Source organism: Suricata suricatta, chromosome 2, assembly GCF_006229205.1.
Source record: "Suricata suricatta isolate VVHF042 chromosome 2, meerkat_22Aug2017_6uvM2_HiC, whole genome shotgun sequence".
Lineage (NCBI taxonomy): Eukaryota > Metazoa > Chordata > Mammalia > Carnivora > Herpestidae > Suricata > Suricata suricatta.
In genome coordinates, this window is record NC_043701.1 from 156082859 (window position 1) to 156107826 (window position 24968).

General features: G+C 43.9%; 1 protein-coding gene across 1 annotated transcript in view; it reads right to left on the reverse strand.

The window, feature by feature from the left end:
* The window catches only part of PIK3AP1 (phosphoinositide-3-kinase adaptor protein 1), a 118795-nt gene that overhangs the window by 89121 nt on the left and 4706 nt on the right, over positions 1-24968 (reverse strand). The window contains exon 2 of the mRNA XM_029920180.1: positions 21930-22346. Within this exon, the coding sequence (XP_029776040.1) occupies positions 21930-22346 (417 nt within the window). The remainder of the gene's footprint in view (positions 1-21929; positions 22347-24968) is intronic.

A 24968-nucleotide genomic window follows, 5' to 3' on the forward strand; every position in this document is an offset into this window, starting at 1 on the left:
CATGTCCCCTGGTGCCACTTCCAAAGCTAGACTGGTGGCAAATGGAAACAGCTAATCTCTTCTTTGCCCCAATTGCAGACAGAACTGTCCTCTCTGACATACATTCTAAGGATGAAAAGTCTCTTGAGAATTCATGGTGGGCCAGGCACTGAGCTAGGTACATGAGACCCCCCCACCTGGACACATTTTGTTCTGCAGCTTTTCTTTTCTATCTTAGCTCAGGGACACAACTATCATCTACTTGGTCTGCTTGCTTCAATCCTCAAGGATCTCTCAGTCTTTGGGTCACAGAGATCTAAACATAATAGTAACTCCAGAGCAAAGAAATAAGGTCGGCAAGAGGAGAATGTCTAATACGGTCACCATCGAAAAGGACAGAAAAGCAACAAAACTGGCTCTCCAAATGTCCGTGTCTGAAATAGGGCAACTTGGAATGGGAGTGGAATCATTCAAGACATGTCAACAAAGAGTTGATAAGCTTATGAAATTCATTTCCTTTAGGAAAGAAGGTTAACGAAAGGCTTCCAATAGTTTTACACATTGCATTGCAGGCCTATAAGGAATAAAGAGAACCTGAGAACTCTGCGTACATCTCTGACTTGTTCAGGCTGATCTCAAGAAAGATCCATATGCCTTGAGATAGAATATGGAGCAGGAGAGAGAACAGGGCTTGTGGGACAGGGAAGGGTGCCTGAGCAGGCTGGGATCTAGGGGCCCCCACATAGGTAGACATCAACCCGAGGACCCCACATTTACCTATTTAATATATTGGGGGTATACATAGGTTTTGTTCAGAAGACAAAAAGCTCCTGCCACTAACAACAACAAAAATCTAAGAAATACTCCAATAAATTTGCAAATCCACTGGGACTAAATGGTAGAGAGCTTTGAACTGTCATCTTAAGGAGTTAGGACTTCATCTTTTTTTTTTTTGTAGGATTCCTGTATTTTTTAAAAAATAGTTTATTGTCAAATTGGTTTCCATACAACACCCAGTGCTCTTCCCCACAAGTGCCCTCCTCCATCACCACCACCTCTTTCCTCCCCTCCCCCTTCCCCTTCAACCTTCAGTTCGTTTTCAGTATTCAATAGTCTCTCAAGTTTTGCGTCCCTCTCTCTCCCCAACTGTCTTTCCCTCTTCCCCTCCCCCTGGTCCTCCATTAGGTTTCTCCTGTTCTCCTGTTAGACCTATGAGTGCAAATATATGGTATCTGTCCTTCTCTGCCTGGCTTATTTCGCTTAGCATGACACCCTCAAGGTCCATCCACTTTCCTACAAATGGCCAGATTTCATTCTTTCTCATTGCCATGTAATATAGGACTTCATCTTATAGTCAAAGATTCCCCCATCTGGGTTTAAGGAAAATTATTCTGGCATTTTGGTAGAGAAGTATGAGATGGAAACAAGACGCCCAATTAAGAGACAGTTGTGTATGAGCTAAGATAAAAGGCTAGCTGCAAAATAAAATGTACACAGTAATCTACTTTATGAAAAATTTCCCATGTGTGTATGTGTTGTAAGTTTACAGTAAAAGATTGATTGAAAAATCAACGTGCAGAAAAATATGTATACAATGAATCTATCTAGAGTAGAAAAATGTCTGTGTGTGTTTTATAAACTTATAAAAATATACATCAAACTGCTTATGGCAGTTACCTCCACAGGAACGAATGAAGATTTGGGGAAGTAGACCAAAATTTTTGCTTTCTCCTCTGTAGACTTCAGATTGTTAGAAAAATGTTTTATAACAAGTCTGTATTACCTTTATAACACTTAAGAGATTTCTAAAACTTAAAAAAGTAGAAGATTACCACAAAATAAAATATGTAGTTTCTTTTTTTTTTTTAATGTTCTTTTTTACTTTTGAGAGACAGAGACAACGCGAGCAGGGGAGGGTCAGAGAGAGAGGGAGATACAGAATCTGAAGCAGGCTCCAGGTTCTGAGCTACCTGTCAGCACAGAGCCCAACGCGGGGCTTGAACCCATGAGCCGTGGGATCATGACCTGAGCTGAAGCTGTATGCTTAACCGACTGAGCCACCCAGGCGCCTCAAAAGATGTAGTTTCTGTGACAAGTAATGATCAGCACTTCAAACCAAAGCCGTAGCCATGAGAACAGAAAGAAGGAGACAGACCCAGCAGACAGATGCTGATGGGAGCCTGAGTGAAGCTGGTCAGGAGTGAGGGTGGCTGATGCCAGATGTTTCCATTCACCCTCTCAGTTACATTTCCAGAGAGTCCCGTGAGGTGGGCATTTCCACCACATCTTAGAGATAACAACATGGAGCCCCCCAGAGCTCAGAGAGACTAGACCGCCCTCCCACCTGACACTGAAACGGGCTTCCTTCATATCCACAGCCTCTGAACTGCCTTTTCTGCACCTGGTCTAACGCACTGGTAAGGAGCTAGGAAGCTAGTTCTGACAACACAGGGTGGGTCATGGGGAGACTGGCAAGGCTGAACCCTGTGCCCAACCCTGCTGAATATTAAGTCCCAGATGCAAGAGTGACCATTAGCAGATGAGAGCCCACTGGCCACCTTAGCCAAGGAGGATTCTCCAGAACAGAACCTATCTTCTTGTTTCGTTTTGGTTTTTGTGAAAGTAGGCTTCACGCCCAGCATGGAGGCTGATGCTTGGACTCACGACCCTGAGATCAAGACCTGAGCTGAGATCAAGAGTTGGATGCTCCACCAACTGAGCCAGCCAGGTACCTCAGGACCTATGTTTTCTACAGAATCTACAGAGTGGCTCCTCAATGCCTATTATAGCACTGGTCCTCACCAAATTCACTGAGAGTTAAATATATATATATATATAAATACATACATACATGTATATATATATATATATATATTAATGGGAAGACAGCAGGATCACGCGAAGCCAATGTGAAACTGCATTTAAGTCCTCATTTACATCATGAGTGTTCTGAAAGCATTTTTTCCCCTCAACAATTCAGGATGTAGGCGGTCAATGCACATTTGTAACAAATAATAATTATGACCCTACTGAGAGAGTAATTTAGTCACTGTCATAAAGCTCTTTCAGCTAAAAAGTAACTATACTATCTGTGCTCCAAGACCTCAACCGAACAGCCAATCAAGCAAATAGCACTTACTAAGATCTCCCTGGGCCCACATTGTGCTAGGCACGATGGAGAAGCCCATGGAATGACAGTCCTGCGAATGTACACACTAGCTGGAGAACCAAACTGAAATTCAGAAGCAATTAGATAAATGAGTGTTATTTATGGATGTCCTACAAATGAGTTCCACAGGAGTCCAGAGAAAGGAGAAACCATGGATACTAGAATCTAAGGAAGAGGCCATTGGGCTGTGGGGTGAAGGATAGAGACAAAAAAGATAGGGCTTACCCCCAGCCTCCTAGGAACATAATGGCATTCCACAGTATCCATAAAAGTACCCATACCTTTCAAGCTATTCGGTCCCCAGCACAAGTGACTGCTGGCCAACACTGCTTCATGCCCTGACCACTTCTTTCCATGTCTGTGTGCCAGGGGCTAGTGCAGATTTAGGGACAGCCCCACCCCACCCCAACACTCCCTAGCATTTCCATTGTTTGTTCAGTAAGCAACACTACACATCAGGGTCTTTGCTGATTCTAGGCAGCCATCATTCCCCACCCACACCAGAGAGGAAGCATGTTATAAACACACCACCTGAGATGTCCAGGAGGCATAAATACTGATAGTAAAGGGCGGGGGGGGGGGGGATGATAAGAATCAAAGGATGAGGATTAGACGTCAGGAAATTAATGCTTGACAGCATCTCAATAAAATACTGATGTGAGCCTATGAAAATTCACTAGTATTTCATCAGAAAATCAGGTTGTAATAGGGGTTCCATTAATGTTTTAAGTAGGATCTATGAACATTTAGCTCTACATCCAACAGACACTGGGGAAAAGACTGCCTCATTAACTAGGATTGGCCCTAAATGAGGGACTAAGGAAACAAAAAGCAGAAACAGATGTATAAATACAGACAGCAAACTGATTGTTGCCAGAGAGAAGGGGGATAGGGGAATGGACAAAATGGGTAAAGGGAAGTGTCCTCCACTTATGGAATTAATAAGCCATAGGGCTAAAAAGTGAAGCACAGGGGGGCACCTGGGTGGCTCAGTCAGTTAAGTGTCCGACTTGGGCTCAGGTCATTATCTCGCAGTTCATGAGTTTGAGCCTGTGTCCAGCTCTGGGCTGAGAGCTTGGAGCCTGGAGCCTGCTTCAGATTCTGTGTCTCCCTCTCTGCCCTCCCCTGCTCAGGCTCTGTCTCTCTGTCTCTCAAAAATAAATAAATGTTAAAAAAAATTTTTTTAAAGATGGAGCATAGAGAATAACTGTAACAGCACCATATGGTGACAGATGGCAGCTACGCTTGTGGTGACCATGGTATAACCTATAGACTTGTCCAATCACGATGTCATATACCTGAAGCTAAAGCAACAGTATGAGTCAATGGTACTCCAATGTAAAAACAACCAAACAAACAAACCAGTAGGATCAGTCCTTTAGCTGGGCTGAATGATCTCACCAAATGTCATTTTGGTCATATTGCTGCCCCAAGAACAAAAAGCCCTCAAGACAAAAGGGGCGAGGCTCTTTATACTGCTGTCGAAGGCCCTTATCCCACTGACTCAAGTTGGTCTTTGTAATATTTTCCCCGCTGTCCCTCCCCAACCAGTTCTTAGCCAAAATTCAAACACATCCTGGGCTTTTCTACCCCTCTGCCTTGCCCACAGAACGCCCTCATCCTGGGATGTCACCACCTCCTGTTCTCACCAATTCCTTCTGAAATCCAATTGTCTATTTATTTATTTATTTATTTATTTTGAGAAAGACACAGAGTGCGAGCGGGGTGGGGGGGAGAGAGAGAGAAAAGGGGAGGGGCAGAAAGACGGGGACAGAGGATCTGAAGTGGGCTCTTTGCTGACAGCCGATGTAGGGCTTGAACCACAAACTGTGAGATCATGACCTGAGCCGAAGTCGGAAGCTCAACCAACTGAGCCACCCAGGCACCCCCACAACCATGTATTTCAGTGCTATCTCCTCCACCAAGTTTTCAACCGACCACCTATTGAAAGTGCTTTCTTACTTTTGAAAGTCTATATGCAGGCATCTTTCAGTCCCGTGTACTGAACTCTTGCACTAGGCTACTTCCTCTCCCTCTACCCCACGATCAAGCACCAAGTCCTGCTGCTTCTGCCTGCTGCCCCTTCAGAGTGTCCCTTCCTCTTCATTCTCATTGCCTCTGCTCTGCTGAGGCCTGCATCACGTCTCCCCTGGAAGATGCAGTCACCTCCTGCCCAGTCTCAGCCTTCAGCCCTGCCCACACAGTCACCAGACTGAACTTACTCAAGATGAATTCCTGTGATGTCAGACCCCAACATTCAGCCCTTCAATGTCTCCCCATGGCCTTCAAAGCAGATCTCAGTCGTTTAGATAAATATGAGAATTTTCAGCCTCTGATCTCCCTTCCAGCCTTTCCCTGAAAGCTCTAGACCAGGGTTCTGAAACTTTAGTGCCCTCCAGAATTAAAAACTACATATTCCCTGTCCGTCCCACACAGATATTCTGGTTCACTGGGTAGCAGGGAAGGCTGCTGTACATGAATATTTACAAATAATATGAGGTTCAAATATATGGGGAACATGACTCTTTATAAAGACATGAGGTTCAAGATATTTGGTTCTTCATCAAAACCAAAAATATATGGCTCTGGGGCACATGGGTGGTTCAGTCGGTTAAGCATCCAAATCCTTGACTTCAGCTCAGGTCTTGATCTCATGGTTATGGGATCAAGCCCTGCATTGGGCTCCATGATGAGTATGGAGCCTGTTTGAGATCCTCTCTCTCCCTCTCTCTCTCTCTCTCTCTCTCTCTCTCTCTCTCTCTCTCTCTCTCTCTCCCTCTGCTCTTTCCCTGCTCAGGCACATGCGCTTGCTCGCTCTCTCTCCCTCTCTCTCAAAAAAATAAACAAAAAATATATTGTTCTGATGCAGATATTCTGAGCATCACACTTTAAGACTACCTGAAAGAGGGGCGCCTGGGTGGCTCAGTCAGTTAAGCATTCAACTCTTGATTTCAGCTCAGGTCATGGTCTCATGGTTTGTGAGTTCAAGCCCCACAGAGGGCTCCGTGCTGACAGTGCACTATCTGCTTGGGATTCTCTCTCTCTGTTCCTCCCTGACTCATGCTTACTCATTCTCTCTCTCTCTCTCTCTCTTAAATAAATAAATAAGCTTAAAAAAGAGAGACTACCTGTAAGAGGCACTGTAAAAATGGAACTGGAAACAAATATTTTTTAAGAAGCCATTGCATACGGGGATTAAGACTAGAAGTTTGGGTGCAAACCTGAAGTTCCCATATGCCTCTGAAAAAAATGGTGTTTCTGTGTCTCATTTGCACAATGAGATAATAATTGCCTCTTTCTTTTAGGTTTAGATTAAATGAGGTAATCACTGTAAAATGGTTAGCACAGTATTTAGCACAAACATCCTACAACCGGTGGACATTGAAGGAAACAGTAAAAAGCAGTGAAGTCCAGGGTCAAGTTTGTCATTTATAGTGCCTCTGGGTTGGAAGAGACTTTAGAGATTCCTTCCACAGCAGCCTTAGCAGATGTTTGTGCAACTTGAGCATAAAGGCTTCTAAGCGACAGGGCCTCTGGCCACTGCCCCCTGGGACAGCCTGCTCCACTGTTAAGCCAGTCCAGGAGTGAATGTTCTTCCTTAAATTTAGTAGAATTCTGCTTATCAGTCACTCCTGTTCCATGAATCCTAATCTGCCCCTGGAGCATCATCAAACACCTTTCTTTTTTCCACCTAACAGTCTTTCAGATGTTTGAAGGTGGTCCTCAATGTCTTGATGTTTTTTCTTTGGGAAGATAATAAAGCACGGTGGATGCAACTCTGAGTTCAGAGCTGGAGGTCTGGGCTCTTGTCTCTAACTGGCTGGATGGCCCTGCTGGGCAAGTCATTTAACGGTGCTGAGCCTCAGTTTCACTCAAGCCCCCAATTCTGTAATTCTGTGACTAAGCATCCCCAGGTTACTCCTGCTCCTCAGGCATAGGCATGTTTCCAGATGCCTCAGTTTGTCAGCTCTCTTTCACATCGCTGGACAAGGGCTGGACAGCAGTCCACCTTGGGGAGAATTCCTGACCCATTCTCTCTCACCAAGGGGTCTGAATGGAGGCTGCCCAGCTTCTAGAAACCCCACACTCCAGCCTGTCAATATGGGCCATTTATAGTCCTCCAACCCCCTGGCCACAGATCATTGGCCTTGAGTTAGGCACCTGACTCAAATTCAGTTAATTAGTCCCTAGTGTGGAATTTTTAAATTTTGGACCACTGAGAACAAGTATCAGTTCCTCTCTGGAGTTGGGTTGGAAGGAGTGAGGTGGGATAGCTCCTAGGGGAGGCACTTCTTGGAGAGGACTCATCAGAAAATTATGCCCATATGCAGAGAGACAGAAAGGTGAGGTGGAGAGGTAATGTGGAGTTCTAGTCCTTGGTTCTAGGTTATCTCCGACTGCACCCCTGCCCTTCCTCTTTGTTAACTCCTCTTTTGCCCAAGGTGGGGACCTCTCCATATAAACAAACATGTCCAGGCTAATCAGCTTTCTAAGTAGGCCTTCAATGAAGATAACTCTGGCTTATCTGTTCTCTCTATACTGCACCTCACCCCCCACCAAACCTAACTATGCACTTCTCCAACCATCTGCCAACAGCTACTCCAGATGGGTAACTAGAGTCTGTGTATAATAGAAGAAGGGCTGTTGCTTCTTCCCATCTGGCCACTGTTCAGAAGGGTGTTCACGACTGCATTTTAAAGCAGCCATGAATCCTTGCTGACTCACACAGAGCACATGGCCACCTCAAACCCCCAGCTTCTTTCATGTAAACCAAGGAAGCCAGGATTTTCCCTCTGCTGTGCCACAATTGAATAATACCATTTGCTTTGTTGTGGGAGTGGGGTGTTGGGGGGGAAACACGGAAGGGATGAGGTCTGAGACCTAACTGCAGATAAACACTTAGCCTTGTGAAATGTTATGTGTTAGCTTGGGGCCACTGTCCCGGGCTGTCCGTGATTGTTGTGACTCAAGAGTCCATCATCAACAGCAAAGCTTCCCAACTAGTCTACCAAATGGAATGTGTTACAGATGTGCCAGAATACTCATTCCCTCAGTTCTCTGCTTGGTGGAACAAAGCCCATGTCAGTGGTTTTCAAGTCTGACAGCCTTATTACCTTCTGAGCATTCCTATTTCAAGCCTCCATAATTATAACAAAGGAAATTAAATTTTTCATAAAATAAAAGTATGTCCTGGGACTGGGTGGCTCAGTTGGTTAAACATCTGACTTCATTTCGGCTCAGGTCATGATCCTAGGGTTGTAGGATTGAGCCTCACATTAGGCTCTGTGCTGAGCATGGAGCCTGCTTAAGATTCTCTCTCTCTCTCTCTCTGCCCCTCTCTACTGCTTCAACTTTTCAACCTTTCTCTCTAAAAAAAAAAAAAAAAGTATTTACTAACAAAATGATCACTTACAAAAGTGGTCTCCATGTAAACATCTCTGCTTGCTTAATCATGGTATACATTTTTACCCACTAAGCCATGTTTTTATTGCTTGTTCTCTCCCAGATTTAGGATATCTCTACAACAAACTATAAATGCAGTGTGACTTGGATATAAAGTGTTATTCTAGATTTCGGAAAAGATACAGAAATTTGAGAGGCTGACAAAAGTAATGTTGGAAAACTGAATCACAAGTAAAGCCACTATCCACTGGAAAGGTTACCAACCGAACAGGAAAAAGCCCATAGGAATGCGGCCTGATAATCAAAACTGAATTACAGGAATACATAACGATTGAGAAGAGGCTTTGAAAACCGTAAAAGTCGTCTACGGCCATACCACCCTGAACGCGCCAGATCTCGTCTGAAAACTGTAAAAGTCAATTATATTTGAATACAGCTGTTTTTAAAAAGTCAAATGTGAACTAAGGAATGTTCTCTTGTGTTAGCATACAACTATCAGAAAAAAGTACTCAACCCCTCTTGCAACAGCTGATTCCGTCTTTGTATGAAGAATTAGCATACAGCTGAAATTATAATCAAAATGATATTATATGACCAAATTAACTTATTTCCTTTTTTCTTTTTCTTAATGTTTATTTATTTTTGAGAGAGACAGAGAAAAAGAGCACAGCAGGGAAGGGGAAAGAGAGAGTGAGAGAGAGAGAGAGAGAGAGGGAAACACAGAATCTGAAGCAGCCTCCAGGCTCCAAGCTGTCAGCACAGAGCCTGATGCGGGGCTCAAACCCACAAACTGTGTGATCATGACCTGAGCCAAGGTCAGACGCTCGATCAACTGAGCCATCCAAGCACCCCACAATTAACTTACTTTCTTAATGTTTAGTTTTGCTTTCAAATAAAGCCCTTTTCTTTTCTTTTTTTTTTTTTTTTTTTTTAGTATTTACCATGAAATTTTGACTCCTGCTTAAGAATACCCACTTTCCCTGACCTTCCCCCAGGATCACCTGTCTTTAGATTATGAACTAAAGTCATGTTATTGCTGTCACTGCAGCTTTCCATCACGGCCCTGGGCCCTGTCCACCACAGAAACACTGAGAAGTCCCGCCCTCTGCTTTATCCATGTGACAGGCCTTCAAAACTCAGAAGACAGTTTCCATGGTTCCAGTTTCTTTTCTCCACAAGCTTATTTCCTTTCAACATCTATCATCTGACAGATTTTGCAATTCTCTCATTTACTCCATTCAGTCATTCCACAGTTTCCTGAGGGCTTACTATCTGTGAGGCATTGCTGTAGGAACTGGGTATATAGCAGTGAACAAAATCCCCACTCTCCTGGGGCTCACATTCTACTGAAGGAGCAGTAAACAAAAGGGTTGAACGGATGGATGAGTGGATGGAAGGATGCATGGATGGAATACCTTTCTGTGGCTTCCATTAGAAGAGTAAATGCTTCTCCAGATGAGCTGACTGAGCGCCACGTAGAAGCCGAGCCTCTCCTCTGACACCAATGTTTCTGCTCATAAACCTTCGTGTGGCATTAACTTTCTTGAAGGTGACATTGCTCTACTGACCATGTTTAGCTTGCTTCCAACTAAAACCACTAGATCTTCTTACAAACGCTACTCTTAAAATATTTATTCCTTCACTCTGTTTCGTACAACTGTTCCATTATTTTCCTGGACCCTGTGCTGAATTGTATATTGATCCTCATTAATTTCCAACTTATCTTTAGCCCAGCCTTCTAACCACACATTTATTTTTTTTAACTTTTTAATGTTTATTTATTTTGAGAGAGAGAGCACGAGCTGGGGAGGAGCAGAGAGAGAGGGGGACAGAGGATGTGGAGCAGGCTCTGTGCGGACAGCAGAGAGCCCGATGTGGGGCTCGAAGTCACGAACCGCGAGATCATGACCTGAGCCAAAGTCAGATGCTTCACTGACTGAGACATCCAGGCGCCCCCTAACCACACATTTAGATGAACTAAAATGTGAAACTTTCAAATTGTGGGAACATATTAATATATACACCCAACATCACTGCTGTCCTCAAATTTAAGGAAAGAAGCAAAATGCTCATTTTAAAATTGAGTACTTAAATAAAGCTAGTCTAAAATTTTAGACTGTTCTAATGACTACTCTGAGAAAATGACTAACCTGACTAAAACCCATGGTTTACTTGGGCTCCACGTTAGCTTGAGGTAACCACTGCACAACATTTGCCATCACTGATCAGCACAGGAGTTTTGACCTGCTCCGTTTCTGACCTGGGCTGGTTCACCCCTCCTTAGGCATCCTGGTGTTCACCCCAACATTTGCCATCACTATAAGGCACACTTTTTCTCCCCTTTTCCAAGACAGACAGATGCTCAGGAAGCTCATTCTTTCCTGGATGGGTGCTCTGAGGAACTATCCAAGGGGCCCTCAGGATATCTCAGGTCCCCTTTATTATTCAAAGGGAGTCCCCAGACTTCTGCCTCCTAACACTGGACACGCCTGGCATTAAGTAATTCACGGGACAACTGGCTGCTTAGTGGCCCTCTCCTTCTAGGACACATACATTTTGCAAGGGCAGGAATTAAGTTTACTTTTTCTCCCAGCAGCACCATGCAGAGTGCCATCCCCAGGACAGTCACTCTATAAGCTCAATATGTAGTCACTGAATATAAACATAGATTGGGTCCCATCTCTGTCACTAACTGTGTAATATTCGGTAAGCCCTCTAATTCCTCTGGGTCCTTTGCTCATTTTAAACTAATGGGGTTGGGCCAGATAATCCCAAAGTTTCCTTTTCTAATGTTAATATTCTATCTCTCCATCCTGTGAACTCTGTGGCTCCTAATCCCTCTTGTCCCATCAGAGACCCTAGATTGTTTCCAGAGTATGGGCAAGCTATAACCACATGAACACTCTGGACCATGGAAAGGACGAGGGAGGAACAATGTTGAAGGGTTTCTATAGCCTGTGGGACTCGGATTTCAAGGTGAATAGGCTGCCAAAGGAGCGTACAATCATTTCAGTATTATATTTTTCCTTCAAAACTAATACAACACTTCACAATCACAGTCAGAGACCCTTGGCTACAAACCCAGGCTTTGAGAAATGATAGAAAGTTCTAGAAAATGAAAGGGGGAATTGGTTTCAGAACAAATAACAGGTTGACTCTGTCTGGAATGCTAAATGCCATATCCTGCAACAGAAATGTTTCCCTACATTTTACATGCTCGAAAAAAATGAGTCAATAACTAACGTTAATATTCTTCTATATGCTAGCTTTGATGGGTGTCTTACTGTAGGCCTTAGCTACAACTGGAGCCTCAAACATTAGCTGTACATGTAAAAGGAAACTTATTTAGTCCAAATTTAAAATTAGAGTACTTTCATTTCATCATCAGCCCCCCATCCGTTTCCTGTGTTATCAGATGTTAGAGAGAGAGCCAGCAGTCTGTTTGAGAACCTGGCAATTTGGCAGACAAAATATGCATGTTCAACCAGCATTCTTCTCAATAAGAACCTGGTATGAGTCTAGCCTTGTAAGAGCAATAGGGAAGATACACATATGCAGAAGGCATAAACCCAGAAGAAGAAGTACCAAGGAATTTCCAAAATGACTAAGCCAATTCTAGAGGTCTCTTTTGAACACTCCAGAGGTCTTCACTTCAATGATCTCCTTTAAAGAGGACACACCCAATTTAGTCTCTGCTACTAAATGACCCACCACACCCCTCACTCATGGAACAAACAATTCGGACTGTTAGTTTCTATAATAGCATACGGATTCTTTTGTGGGACAGGATATCATACCTGGCACATTTTTAAGTATGGACATATGAAAAAGATTTACTCTGTCACCCTGTCTTGCTTTGAATCAACTCAAAGTTTCTCTTTAGATATGTCTTAACTACATGACACAAGACAAACCTACGCCATGGAAATGGTTGACAATCCAAATGACACAAGTAGCACAGACCACTAAGAAGGATACTCTCGAGAGGGGTATCTTTCTTTCTAACCGGGGCATTCAAATTAGGCCCAAGAGTAAGGAAAATGCACAACAATCCATGGACGAACTTATGCAGCCAGTCATCCATGCATCCACCATCTACTGGGCACCCTCCACACATAAAAAAGCATCCATGGAGACTGCAGCATTTTCTTTAAAAACATAAACATAGTGAAAATAAAATAGCCTCCAAGGGTTTTTTCCCCACAGAAAAGGCAATTTTATCAGTTATTGATTTTGCTTATTGTTCAGTGTCTTAGAAAACCAATCAACCACTATTTGTCTAAAGTTTACTAAAATAGCTAAATTAGGAAGTCTTCTGCTCAAAAATCCATATGACAAGCCTAGTAACTTCTCCAAAGGGAAGATGAAGAGTCATTTACAGCATAAGCCATCTATTTCCTTGGCCGCCTCAGACACACTCGCAGTCATGTGAATGCCAGTGGAAACTAAATTGAAAAGCTGTCAAAACACCCTGTAATAATAGGGAAATTAACAAACTCATTTTGTCATGCATATTTCCCCTCAGTTCCCCTGTCCCATTACCTTCCTATAGACCCACATTCATAAATCTGCTCATAGACCACAATAAACAGTACATGTAAAATGTTAAATACATGCATCCTTTCATTCCCATGCAGATAATGGCATCATGTCATATTCTCCTAAAACTAAAGTTGGGGGACTGTCCACGAACAGAAAGCTATTATTATGTCATTTAAGGTTCTGTTTAAAACTGTATTGTGAGGGAGAACTTGTTAGCTGACATAAAACACTATAGTGTGATGGGGTTTTGAAAACTATCAGAGTTAAAACCCAGCAGTGCAACGTAAGCCGTGTAAAACCACACACAGTAAAACCACATGGAATTTCACGGCCGTAAAAGTCTCAGATGCCGACTTGTACTCCGCCCAGCTTCTTAAAAAGGATAAGAACAGTTGCAGAATGACTTGTCCAAGTGGCTTTCCCAAGGTGACAAAAGCAGTCAGAATCAGAGTTCTCTTACTTCTTGTCATCAAGACTGTAGTACCCTAACAAAACATCAATCCAGATTTGATTTGATAAAAGTTAAAATATGACTCAATGAAAGTCGCAGGCATTAGCCCATACTGGGTGAGTGAAGGTGCAGCCATCACAGAAATAACACAGACCGATACCGTAACACTCCCCCAACCCAGAAGATCAGCCTGATGAAGCTGAGAAAGGGCGCAGGGAGTTTATACAAAGGAGTTTATATATAGGAATTTAACCTGAAGTTCAACCTGCTTGGATTAGCCTGGTACAAGCCCATCTCCCTCTAGATCCATAAAATCCCCATGACTCCCTCATTTTTCTCTTTTAAAATGCCTAACTGGAGGTAAAACATGAACATGGTAGAAAAATTGAAACACCAGGGAAATGTCTAAGACAAAAAGCACTCCATCTATCCAAAATACCAAAAATTTCTTGTAGGAAAAAAAGCCTTTAAAATAGAACTTTTAAAAACTACATATGGTTTTACATATATATTTACACACACGTATATATGCCTACAAGCACCCTGGTTTGTCTGTCTTCACAGAGACTGCCAGGAGTTCATTCTCACTGACGCTGAACTTCTGGAACCTGAAAATATAGCTAAAATAGCTCACACAACGTAGAAAGGGAAGAAGGAAAATAAGAAGATAAAGGGGTGTTGTAAACTGACCAGCACCTGGCAGACAGATGCTCATCCAATACTTTCTGAATGACTGACCAAATATACGAATGAACGGAGAAACCGGGATATGTTGACACATGTGACATTCGACATATTAAAATATTAACTGATAGGGCCCCAATTCTCCAAAAACCAAGCACCCTTCTTGATCTACGCCATCCAATATGGTAGCTGTTGAACATTTGCGATGTGGTCTCTAAGTGTAAAATATGCACCAGATTTCAAAGACTTAGAATTTTTAAAAGCTGTAAAATATCTCATTGATAATATTTATATTGATTGTGTGTTGAAATGACAATAGTTTAAATATACTGGCTTAAGTAAACCATATTATTAAAATTAAGTCACCTGTTTCCTTTTATTTATTTTTTTTTTCTGCAGCCACAAGTAAACCTTACATTTTACATGGGGCTCACATTACACATTTCTCGGACAGCACTGCTCTTAGACACGGGCACTAGGTCCGTCTTTCCCTGCTCGGTCTCAGCGCAGGATTTTGGAAACAGCAGATGCACAACAAATATGTACCAGGTGAATAGCTGGTTGTGGCATGCAGATAAAGCCATGAGTAGGCCTTGGACCACATGGCAAGAAACCCTTGCCCTGATCCTAGCTTTTTGGACAAGCAGCTGTGTGACCTTGGGCAAGTGATTGAAACTGCCTAGGCCTAGATTTGCTCGTCTTTAAAATGGACATAAAGCAATGTCTTCCTTACAGGAAAACTGCATGGACCAAATGAGATAACGTCTACCAAAATGGGGAAAAGAGATGCCAGGTCCCTCCTGACATCTAAGTTCTAGTATTTTCTACTACAAACAGTCCCAGGAGATACAAGATACAAAAAGCACCGAAAGCACAGGTTAAGAAACTAACAGATGAAATTCCTATATCTAGTATTTTCATTCTGGCGCATGACCGAAAATTGAGACAAAGACAGGTGTAAACAAGATTCTCCTAGGAATGGAAACTTGAACATACATCACTCCCTCTTCACTGCATCTCACCAACCAACCACGGCTGACAAAGGGACTTGCAGATACTTTACTCGAGGAGCCACAGAAAGGCTCAGGAACTGGGAGGAGACAGCCATCTCTGGGTGGCTGACGAAGCAGGAGGGGTGGCCAATTGCCCTGTGCCACCTGGGGTTAACAGCTCTGTGGGAAAATGCATAATCCTGGGGGCCTCATGGGGAAAGTTCCACAGGCCCAAAAACTCTAAGGGTCCTCACTAATTGCGTCAGGCGCAGCGAGGGGGATGAACTTACCTTATTCTACAAGACAGTTGGGGTACCTGGCAAGGGAAATCCAAAGGGCCTTGGGACAGGTGGTGACTTTTTAGCAAACGCCAGGATGGACTTCAGCTATCCCAGCTGGGGTTCTTCCCCAAATCAGAGACTACTGCAAAAAGGGAGACTGCATTGCAGAAAGCATCCTTCAGCAGGAGGCATTTAAGGAGCCTTCAGGAGCCAAAGGCAGAGTGGTTAACCCACAGCAGAGAAAGCAGTCCAACCAGCCCCAGCCCTGAGGCAGAAGAACAGCAGAACAAAAACAGTCCATTTCAAGAGGTCAGTTCTCCCCTCAGCCTCAGCAAGAAACCACAGAAGCCCCAGAAGTGAATGACTTACCATCGGTAAGGCTACCGCACCGTCGAGAGCAAGGAGGGTGCAGTGACTTCCCCTTTGCTACAAGGGTCTGACCCTCCTCCCCTTCTCTAAGGGCTGCTGCTCCCTGTGACGTGGAAACGAGTCATGCTGTGGCCAAGCTCTGGGTTCCTGGGATGTCTGCCCCGTGACTTGCCTCAAAACAGCCCACAGGGCCTGAGCGGCTGCCTTCTCCTCTGACCAGAACACCGACAGACAGGGCGCTAGGCACGGAGCAGAGCCTCCAGAGCACGGCTGTGCAACCGAACCAATGGCAAGTTTTGTTGAAATTCACATTCCCGGACTAACCCCCCTGAGACTCTGGTTCAGCATGTCTGGGTAGGGGCCCACACACATGCACTTGAAACACACTGGAGGGGCAGTGCCAATGCCCAGCCTCACTTGCCAACGGGTGGTCTAGTGAACTCGGGGAATCTTCACTGCCCCTGATTCTGTTTCTTCCACGGGCCTTCTTCATCCCTCTTGTCTGCACGTGGAAAAGAAGGGCAATGGGACCAGACTTGGGGGAGAGCAAGGCAAAGTGGAGAGCTGGAAGGCTCTAGAGTCTAAAGGTCCTCAGTCCAAAGAGAGCTGTTCTTGGTCTTTATGCAAGTCAGTTAACCTCTCTGATCCTCAGTTTTCTTATCTGAGGAATGGCAATAAAACCATCTACCCACTCTGGCTGGTGGGGGGGGCACATAAAGTGCCCACTGCATTACACTTAATAACTGTCACAAAAGCATTCATGTCATTATTAGGTCTTTCAGGGAGGGGAAGGAACAGTGCAGGGCAGCTCTCCATCTCCATATGAGTATCTCTGCAAGAGAAACTGCACATGAAAACAACTGACTTAATCAGGCATAAAGGGAAGGGAAAAAATTAAACTACAACACCGAAAAACTGTAAGAGGAGCCATGGATTGAGGTTACAGGGAGAGGGTCAACATGCACAGAGCACGGAGCTATTCAATAGAGAGGAGACCGGGGACATCAATAGAGATTCACAAAGATTTAGGCACAAGGCTGCAGGAAGATATATTGCAACATTTTTTATAAAAAGGGAAAACTGGCAATAACCTACAGGCATTAAAAAAAATTTTTTTAACATTATGACAAACATATGTTACTTCATTTCAGAAAAAAAAGAGTTCCTTTTTCAATTTAGGAAAAGATTTTGGAATCCACTTGATGAGCTGAAAGCATTTTTAAATATCCAATTGTTTTTCTTTTAAACTCCAGTATAATAATCATATTAGAACATTCATATCAACCAAGGAAAGCCAGATATGGGCCTCTAAATTTTCCCCATGGAAACAAAAGGCAAACACATTTCAATTTTGGGTACCATCAAAACTTTAGAAGTACAAAGAGCACGAGGAGGGATCAAGGGTGGTGAAGGGAAAACAATGCGTGTAAAGAAGCAGGTGAGATCATCAGTGGAACACGATAATATTAGAAGAATTAGGTTTAGAGCTTCCCTTCCCTCTACACCCCCCCCCCCACACACACTGATGAGAACTTTGGAAATAAAATTCAATATCACCTATCACGTCCTTTCCCACACAGACTAAAAACCTATTTTTATATTCCAGTGAGATTTGCAGCAAAGAACAGAGCTCCAGTAAAAAGAGGAAATAATTTCTGTACTGTACCTAGGTTTTTCTCACTTCCTTATTTTAAAATAATCACCCAACAAAGCAAAAACCAAATCCAGAACAACCGTGTTTGATGCAGTGGGTAGATATATCACTGCAGACATTCTGGAAGCACACAAAGTCAGCTCAAGTGTTCGAAGCAATTTGCCATCTTCTTGGGAAACTTCTAATGATATGTTATAGTACTGGGGGCTGGAACAAAGCTTCCAAATCATGGGGTCCAACCCCATCATTTCACAGATGAAGATCTTGGGAAACAAACTGGCTGCTCCAACACACTAAAGGCTCTAATTAAAACATCTGCTCAATTTTAAGGTGGCTGACAAATTTGGAGAGGGGTTGGGAAATAAGATAAAACCTCCCAAACACTTTTTTTAGTGGAATAGTAATGATGATCAGCGGGCCCATTAAATGAAGAAGCAGTGAGGATTTTGATGGAAGTGGATCCCCACTCCACTGTCAGGACCACTTACATCTGGAAAACAGACATTAAAAGTTACCAGAGTTCACACATCCCATCTGTGAGGAGGGGCAGCGAAAGAGAACTCAGGAGCTCTGCCCTGAAGCCTATGGGTCTAAGTACTGAACACCGACCTAATTTTATACTTAAACTGACAGGTATCCGGGAGTTGCCCTGATGTAATGGTGTTTCTATTTACAGAGAAGTGGAGATTTGAGAAAATGGTCCGTGCACAACGGAGGGACATGACCACTGACCTGGCAAAGGAGGGGGGGGCTCACCCCCTTGCTCACATACTCAATGGCTCCTTGACCAGCAGAGCATCACTTGGACACTTGTTAGAAATGCAGAATGGTGGGCCCCAGACCTAGAGTCAGAATGACTCCTGACAAAACCCCCATGTCCTCCTGCACACGTTAAGTTTGAGAATTGCTTATTTAGATACTGTACGGGCAAAAGAAGTCTAACTGACTACCTATAACCCCATTTAATCTAAGTTTCTAGAATAATTACCTTATTACCAGCTCTGCTCTCTAAAGCTTTTGATCTCTAAGCCTTCCTTTAAATTCTAAATGGTCTATATTTTAGCCTAAATTTCAAATAGTCTCAGCGGATATCCTAGTAAGTAGTCATGTTTTTTCAAAAGGCACACATGCTGGGAGTTTTACCATTTTTAAGGATTACATTTTCAGGATTATAAATTGAGGTCTTTTTTTTTTTTCCCTGCTGTTTTCTGCTGAGGTCACAGTAAAAACATGACCAGTATTTCTTTAGGGGAAGGTTAGAAACCCCAGGGAGACCTAGTGAAGGAAGAAGACTAGATTCAGAAAAGAAATGTGTTCCTAGTGCAAAAGAGGAATTTCATGTAAGGGACTTTTATGGTCAAGAGGCTTTGAAAATCACATGGTCCAGCCATGGTTCCAAAGCTGAATCCCTTTAGATCACATCTGCAGTCTCCACTCACATACTCCCAGTGATGTGGGACTCGCCACCTCCAAAGGCAACCCATTTCATCTTTGCACAGTCTAATTGTTAGAAAGGTTTCCTGAAATTTCTCTCCCTATAGCTTTCAACAGCCCTACAATCAGTAACCTCATAATTATTGTCCCTACCATTTGTTTAACCCCATTATCAATTTTCCATTACAGTTCCCACTGGGATTTTTTTTTCTTAACACAGAAAGTCAAAGATACACGTTTCATACATTTTTATTTCCATGAGAGCAGGATATCTGTAGTAGAGGAATGTATGAAAATTTTATTTCTTGCTTTTATTTTGAGGCCCCTTAGGAAAACCTTATGTGTACAAAAGAAGTATTAAAGTATTTGGGGGTGCTTGGGTGGCTCAGACAGTTAAGCGTCCAACTCTTGATTTTAGCTCAGGTCATGGTCTCATAGTTTGTGAGATCAAGCCCCATGCTGGGATTGATGCCGACAGCACGGAGTCTGCTTGGGGTCCTCTCTATCCCCCTCTCTCTGCCCCTCACCCACTCACACTTGCATGCATTCTCTCTCTCAAAAATAAAGAAACATTTAAAATAAAATAAACGATCACAAGTTATAGAGAACGTTAACTAAGGACATAATTATAAAATAAGAAACCTAGCTTGGGATAGTACTGTTCTTCAACATTGTTTTAATGGCAAGCTTCCCGAGAGTCAAAGCAGGTATGAAATGGGATAAGAAGGTGAATGCTTCAAAAATGTTTGAGACTTATGGGCGCCTGGGTGGCTCAGTCAGTTAAGTGTCTGACTTCAGCTTAGGTTATGATCTCATGGTTTGTGGGTTCGAGCCTTACATCAGGCTCTGTGCTGACACTAAAAGACTAAAGCCTGCTCCAGATTCTGTGTCTCCCTCTCTCTCTGTCCCTCTCCCACTCACCTCTCTCTCAAAATAAACATGAAAAAAAAATGTCTGAGACTCTTTGGCCTTGGGGAGTCCCAGACTATTAACCCTGGAAAGTATCTTAGATCAACTCTAATTCTGCCATTTCTCTGCTGCTTACAGAGAAGGAAAGTGAAAGCCAAAGAGGTTAAGTGACTTGCCCGATATTGGGCATCCAGTTAGCGACAGAGCCAGGCAATGCGGTGTCCCTACCCCTGTTCAATGTCCTGTCAGGACACTGCCAGACTCTGAGTCTTGAGTGTGTTAAGAAAGCTTTCCCAGCATAAAAATCAGAGCTCCATATTATTCGGCCATGCAAAGGGCTAATGGACCTGAAAAGCAAGCCCAAGCATGCCACACACACAGGATACCTCAAATCCCAAAGTCCACACGTCTATCACCAGGTCAGAAAGTTATACGGGAGCCATAAGCCATCCTACTTCTTTCTCTTCCTTAGAATCCCACTTGTCCCTCCATATCCGTTGATTCTGAACCACAGAGTTGCCACTAAGAAGCTTATTTTAATCTCCCATTAAAATAATCTCTTTCTGATGACAGGTTACTTGTTCTCAGAACAGAAACACCACTGTGAAACACGTCATTCTTCCTGAAGCACTTAGAACGAAAGGTTCAGAGCATACTGAGCCAGAGTCATTAGTAAAAAGTAAATGATTACGGGCAATCAATTCCAGACACTAAACACAGGATGCATTCAAACAATATTAAAAGAATCCTTTTCATCATGTAGTTTTTAAAATAACACAACTGGAATCTTTTATATCTTTCTTTCTTTTTAAGTAAGTTATTTATTTATTTATTTATTTATTTATAGACACAATGAGAGTTGGGGAGGGGCAGAGAAAGAGAGGGAGAAAGACAGAATCCCAGCAGGCTCCGCGCTAGCAGATGCAGGGCCCGAACCCATGGAGCCATGAGACCAGGAGCTGAAACCTAGAGCCAGATGGGCAACCGACTGAGCCATCCAGGCATCCCACCACTGGAATATGCTAAAGAATGCGCTGTTTGGTCATGCAACGGGAGGTGCCAGTACGGCGACAGCACCTCCCCGGAGCTCTGAATGACCGGCCAGCCCACGAGGTCATCATGGAACACTGCAGTGACATAGCACATCCACAGAAACAGCTTCTTGTGTTTTAGTTCTTTGTAAGGTTAGGCAGATCACAACTCCCTCAAAGCAAGGACATGCAATCATGCAAGATTGAACTATGTGCTTTTTCTGTCATTGTGTCCTTCTTAAGTCAAGAAAAAGCAAACCCTAGAAGAATTAGTTATCCAGGTCCCTGGCATTTCGGGTGAGACATCTTCTATGTTAACACTAATCATATTACAAATTAGCCAGGATCCCACTATGCTAAGAGCTCTATTTATTGGTTTAAAGCAAGCAGCATAGTCTGGATATAAGTTATCTAGGAAGCTATATTAGCTTTTTTAAGGTCACTGAGTATTAGCGAATTCTTGATTCAGTTCATTGAATGAGATGGAGTGGATGAGCCAAGTTAATGCCCAAGTCACAGCAGGGATAACTGAGCATCATTAAATCAGCCCATAATCTTCCAGGCTTCTTTGCTGGCATCAGGTACAGGCGATCTCAAGTGGCAAGAGACCACAGATAAACACATAGCCCACTCATAGCCCACAGTGAGGCCAAAATAGAAAACAAAAGAGGAAGAAGAGCTGTGACAGGCCTCCATCCCAGAGCACGTCTTCCGTTACTGTTAATTGGTATGTCACACTTCCTGGGGCCACTGAAATCATCAGCCCCCACAGAGAGCATCGGAATTTTCCCACTTTAAAAGGAGAAACAGGGCAAAAGACAGAAGCTAGGCTATCGGGAAACTGAGAAGGGCATTTATACACATGTTCGCCAAAGTGGCACATTTTCAACAAAAATCTTAGGTCAGTGATGATAAAATGGAACTGGTTTACAAGCAGGAAGTCTGCATCATCTGAAATGCCTGGGGGGAGGGGCGCTGGACTGGTCATTGCTTTCAGGCTTGCTTATGTTCACTTGAGAGGCCGCCCTTACCTTCCGAAATGGCCTTCTTTACAGCCGCCACGTAGGTCTCAGGCTCGTCCTCGCAGGTGAGCTCCTGCCAGTGCGCCCAGTCTGGGAAGTAGTCCAGGAAGTCCTCACTGTCCTGCACCCCACAGAGCAACCGCACCACGCGGTGCGGGGGGTGGAGGGCCCTCTGCAGCAGGGGCAGCAGGGCCGGCTGGCAGAAGCACTGCACCAGCCCCGAGGACAGCAGCACCACCACACAGCGGGGGCTGAGGAAGAGGTTCAGGTCCTTGGCCGAGAAGGAGGTCTCGGGACTCAGCCTGTAAGTCAGCATCTTCTGGCCACGGACCTGCCGACTGGACAGAAAGAGGTCCTGGAGGTACTGGCACCATTCCTCGGCATCGGGGCTGTAGACGATGAGGATGTCGCATCTTCCAACCACCCCTGAGCAAGAACGAGGCACAGAAGCATGTTAACACACCTGCTCCTTCGAGGGCTCCTGTCAACTGTGAGATAAACCACCCAGACTGGGGTCCTGGCACCCACAGCCTTTCACAGTCTGCCCCTGGCATGCCTGCCAAGCCTCTTTCCCTACTTATAGCCTGTGGTCCAGCCACAGCAGTCTCCCTGTCTTTGCCCGAACATGCCATGCCTTTTCAGATCTTTACATAAGGGTCAGTTTTGCTGCCTGCTCCTCCACCCACAGCTGCTGCAGTATATGATGGTGGTGACAAGGACTACGACAGCAGCAGCAAGCTCTTTACACAGGGCTTCCTATGTTCCAGATGCTCTTCTAGCACCCTGCCAAGCAAACTCACTTAATCATCAGAGCAACCTTATAAGGTAGGTAATACCATTAGCCCCTTTTTAAAGATGAAAAAACTGAGGTGTGGCAGGTTACCTAATTTACCCAAGATTCACAGCGGCAGAGTCAGAACTTGAACTCAGACAGTCTGTCCAAAGAACCTGGCTCTTTCCTAAGGACAGTGGTTATACACACAGGTATGCGATCAGGTGGCCAGAGCTAGCATTCTGGCCCTGTGAATCACTAGCTGTATAAGCTTGGGCAGGTTACTTAAAGATGCTAAACCTGAGTTTACTCATCGGAAAATGGAAATACAGTGGCAATCCTTACCGGTGTTTTGTGAGAATTACATTAGGTATTTGAGATAAAGTGTGAAGCGCAGTGCCTAGCATGTGGTAAACCCTCAATCATTGGCACCTGGTGTCATCACCCTCACATTAATAGAAACAATGTGTTAATGTAAACAGCGATTGTGCATGAATTCATGCTTTGATCCACCTAATACCGTTTGTAAAGTGTCCCTCACCATACCTGCTCTGTGACATGGGCCTTCTTCTTCTCATAAAGCATAAATGCCAGAAACAGAGCCCAAAGTCTCAGAGAAGCAGTGAGTTAAAAAGCTTTTGGGAATCACTTGGCCCAAACTCCTCAGTTACAGATGAAAGAAACATTTCATCTGGGACAATGAAGGGACTTGCTTCAATTTACACTCAGCCTATTGGTCACAAAGCCGGGATTGAACCTCAGGTTGTCCCCTGTCCCGTCCTCTCATCTGTCCCTCTAACAGGGATTCTGTCAAGAATCCTACGAGTCTTAAAGCATATCTTCCACTTGCCCAAAGTTCAAAGAAGCTCAGCTCTTCGGAGAACCATTACTGTTGAGAAGCCTCATCACCCACTAACTCAACAAACCACTCTCCGTGATCAGGAAGGGGCGAGCTCAGAGGGATCTCCGGGCATCAGCCATACAATATGATAAGATATAAAACAATACGACAGGGCTCCGTCCTCCCACTCAGGGAAGGAAGCTGCTGAAGTCTGGTGAAGCTTGGGATCATCTAAGTTGTGGATTATCACACACACTGCCCGTGGGCCACATTTCACCGAGTGGTTCCTGGCAGGAAGGTCAGAGGCGGGGCTGGGGCAAGACCTAAGGCTCTCAGCTCTGAAAACACCACAGGGGGACTCCCTTGTCCTGTCCCAATGAGCCCCATATTCAAAGTAAAAACAATGACACATAATATGGAATCCAACACTGTTCTGATTTCCCCAGGGGTAATACTACCAAAAATTTTTAAATAACAAATTTTTTAAAGTTTGGAGTTTCTTTTTAGAGTGTCTTCTTTGCTGGAGCCCTAATCCAGTGCTAATATAAAGCCCAATGGGCTCTCAATAGGAGCACACTGATCAGCCAGGGAGTACTTTTTAAGGGAGGTGTGTAAATTTTAAAAGAAGTCAGTTTTAGGGGCGCCTGGGTGGCTCAGTCGGTTGAGTGTCCGGCTTCGGCTCAGATCATGATCTCATGGTTCATGGGTTCGAGCCCTGTATCAGGCTCTATGCTGACAGCTAGCTCAGAGCCTGGAGCCTGCTTCAGATTCTGTGTCTCTCACTCTATCTGACCCTCCCCTGCTCACACTGTCTCTCTCTCAAAAATAAATAAAACATTAAAAAAATTTTAAGTCGGTTTTAGAAGGCAATATGAAAAGCAAAAGGGCAGTCAGCAATTCTGACAACACCACAGACTTTTATGGCTCTATCGAAAACTCAGTTCTAAGCATTGTCTATTTTCTCAAAACCATCCATTGTAGGAATGCTTGCACTGGTCCCAAAGCTTAAGCAAACTTTACTGTATACACAAAACTTTTAATGTATAGAAGGCAGTGTTTCAGACTTCCATAAAATAAAATCTTTGCTGATTGATCCTTTTTTTTTCCTGTGTAACATAGCTCTTTGTACCTCAATGGAGAAATAATTTCAGGACTATGGAAGGAACAATATTTGCAAAGTGGCAGAATCACAGAACTCACCCTGAGAAAAGTAGATGTAAGGAATCATGATGCTTTTACCTTCTTTCTGACCATCTTTTCTATATGATTGATTTCTCCTCAGAGATAAATGTTCTTCTAAAGGTAGAGGCGCGTGAGTGCCTCAGTTGGTTGAGCATCCTACTTCAGCTCAGGTCAGGATCTCACACCATGTGAGTTCGAGCCCCACATAGGGCTCTGTGCTGATAGCTCAGAGCCTGGAGCCTGCTTCAGACTC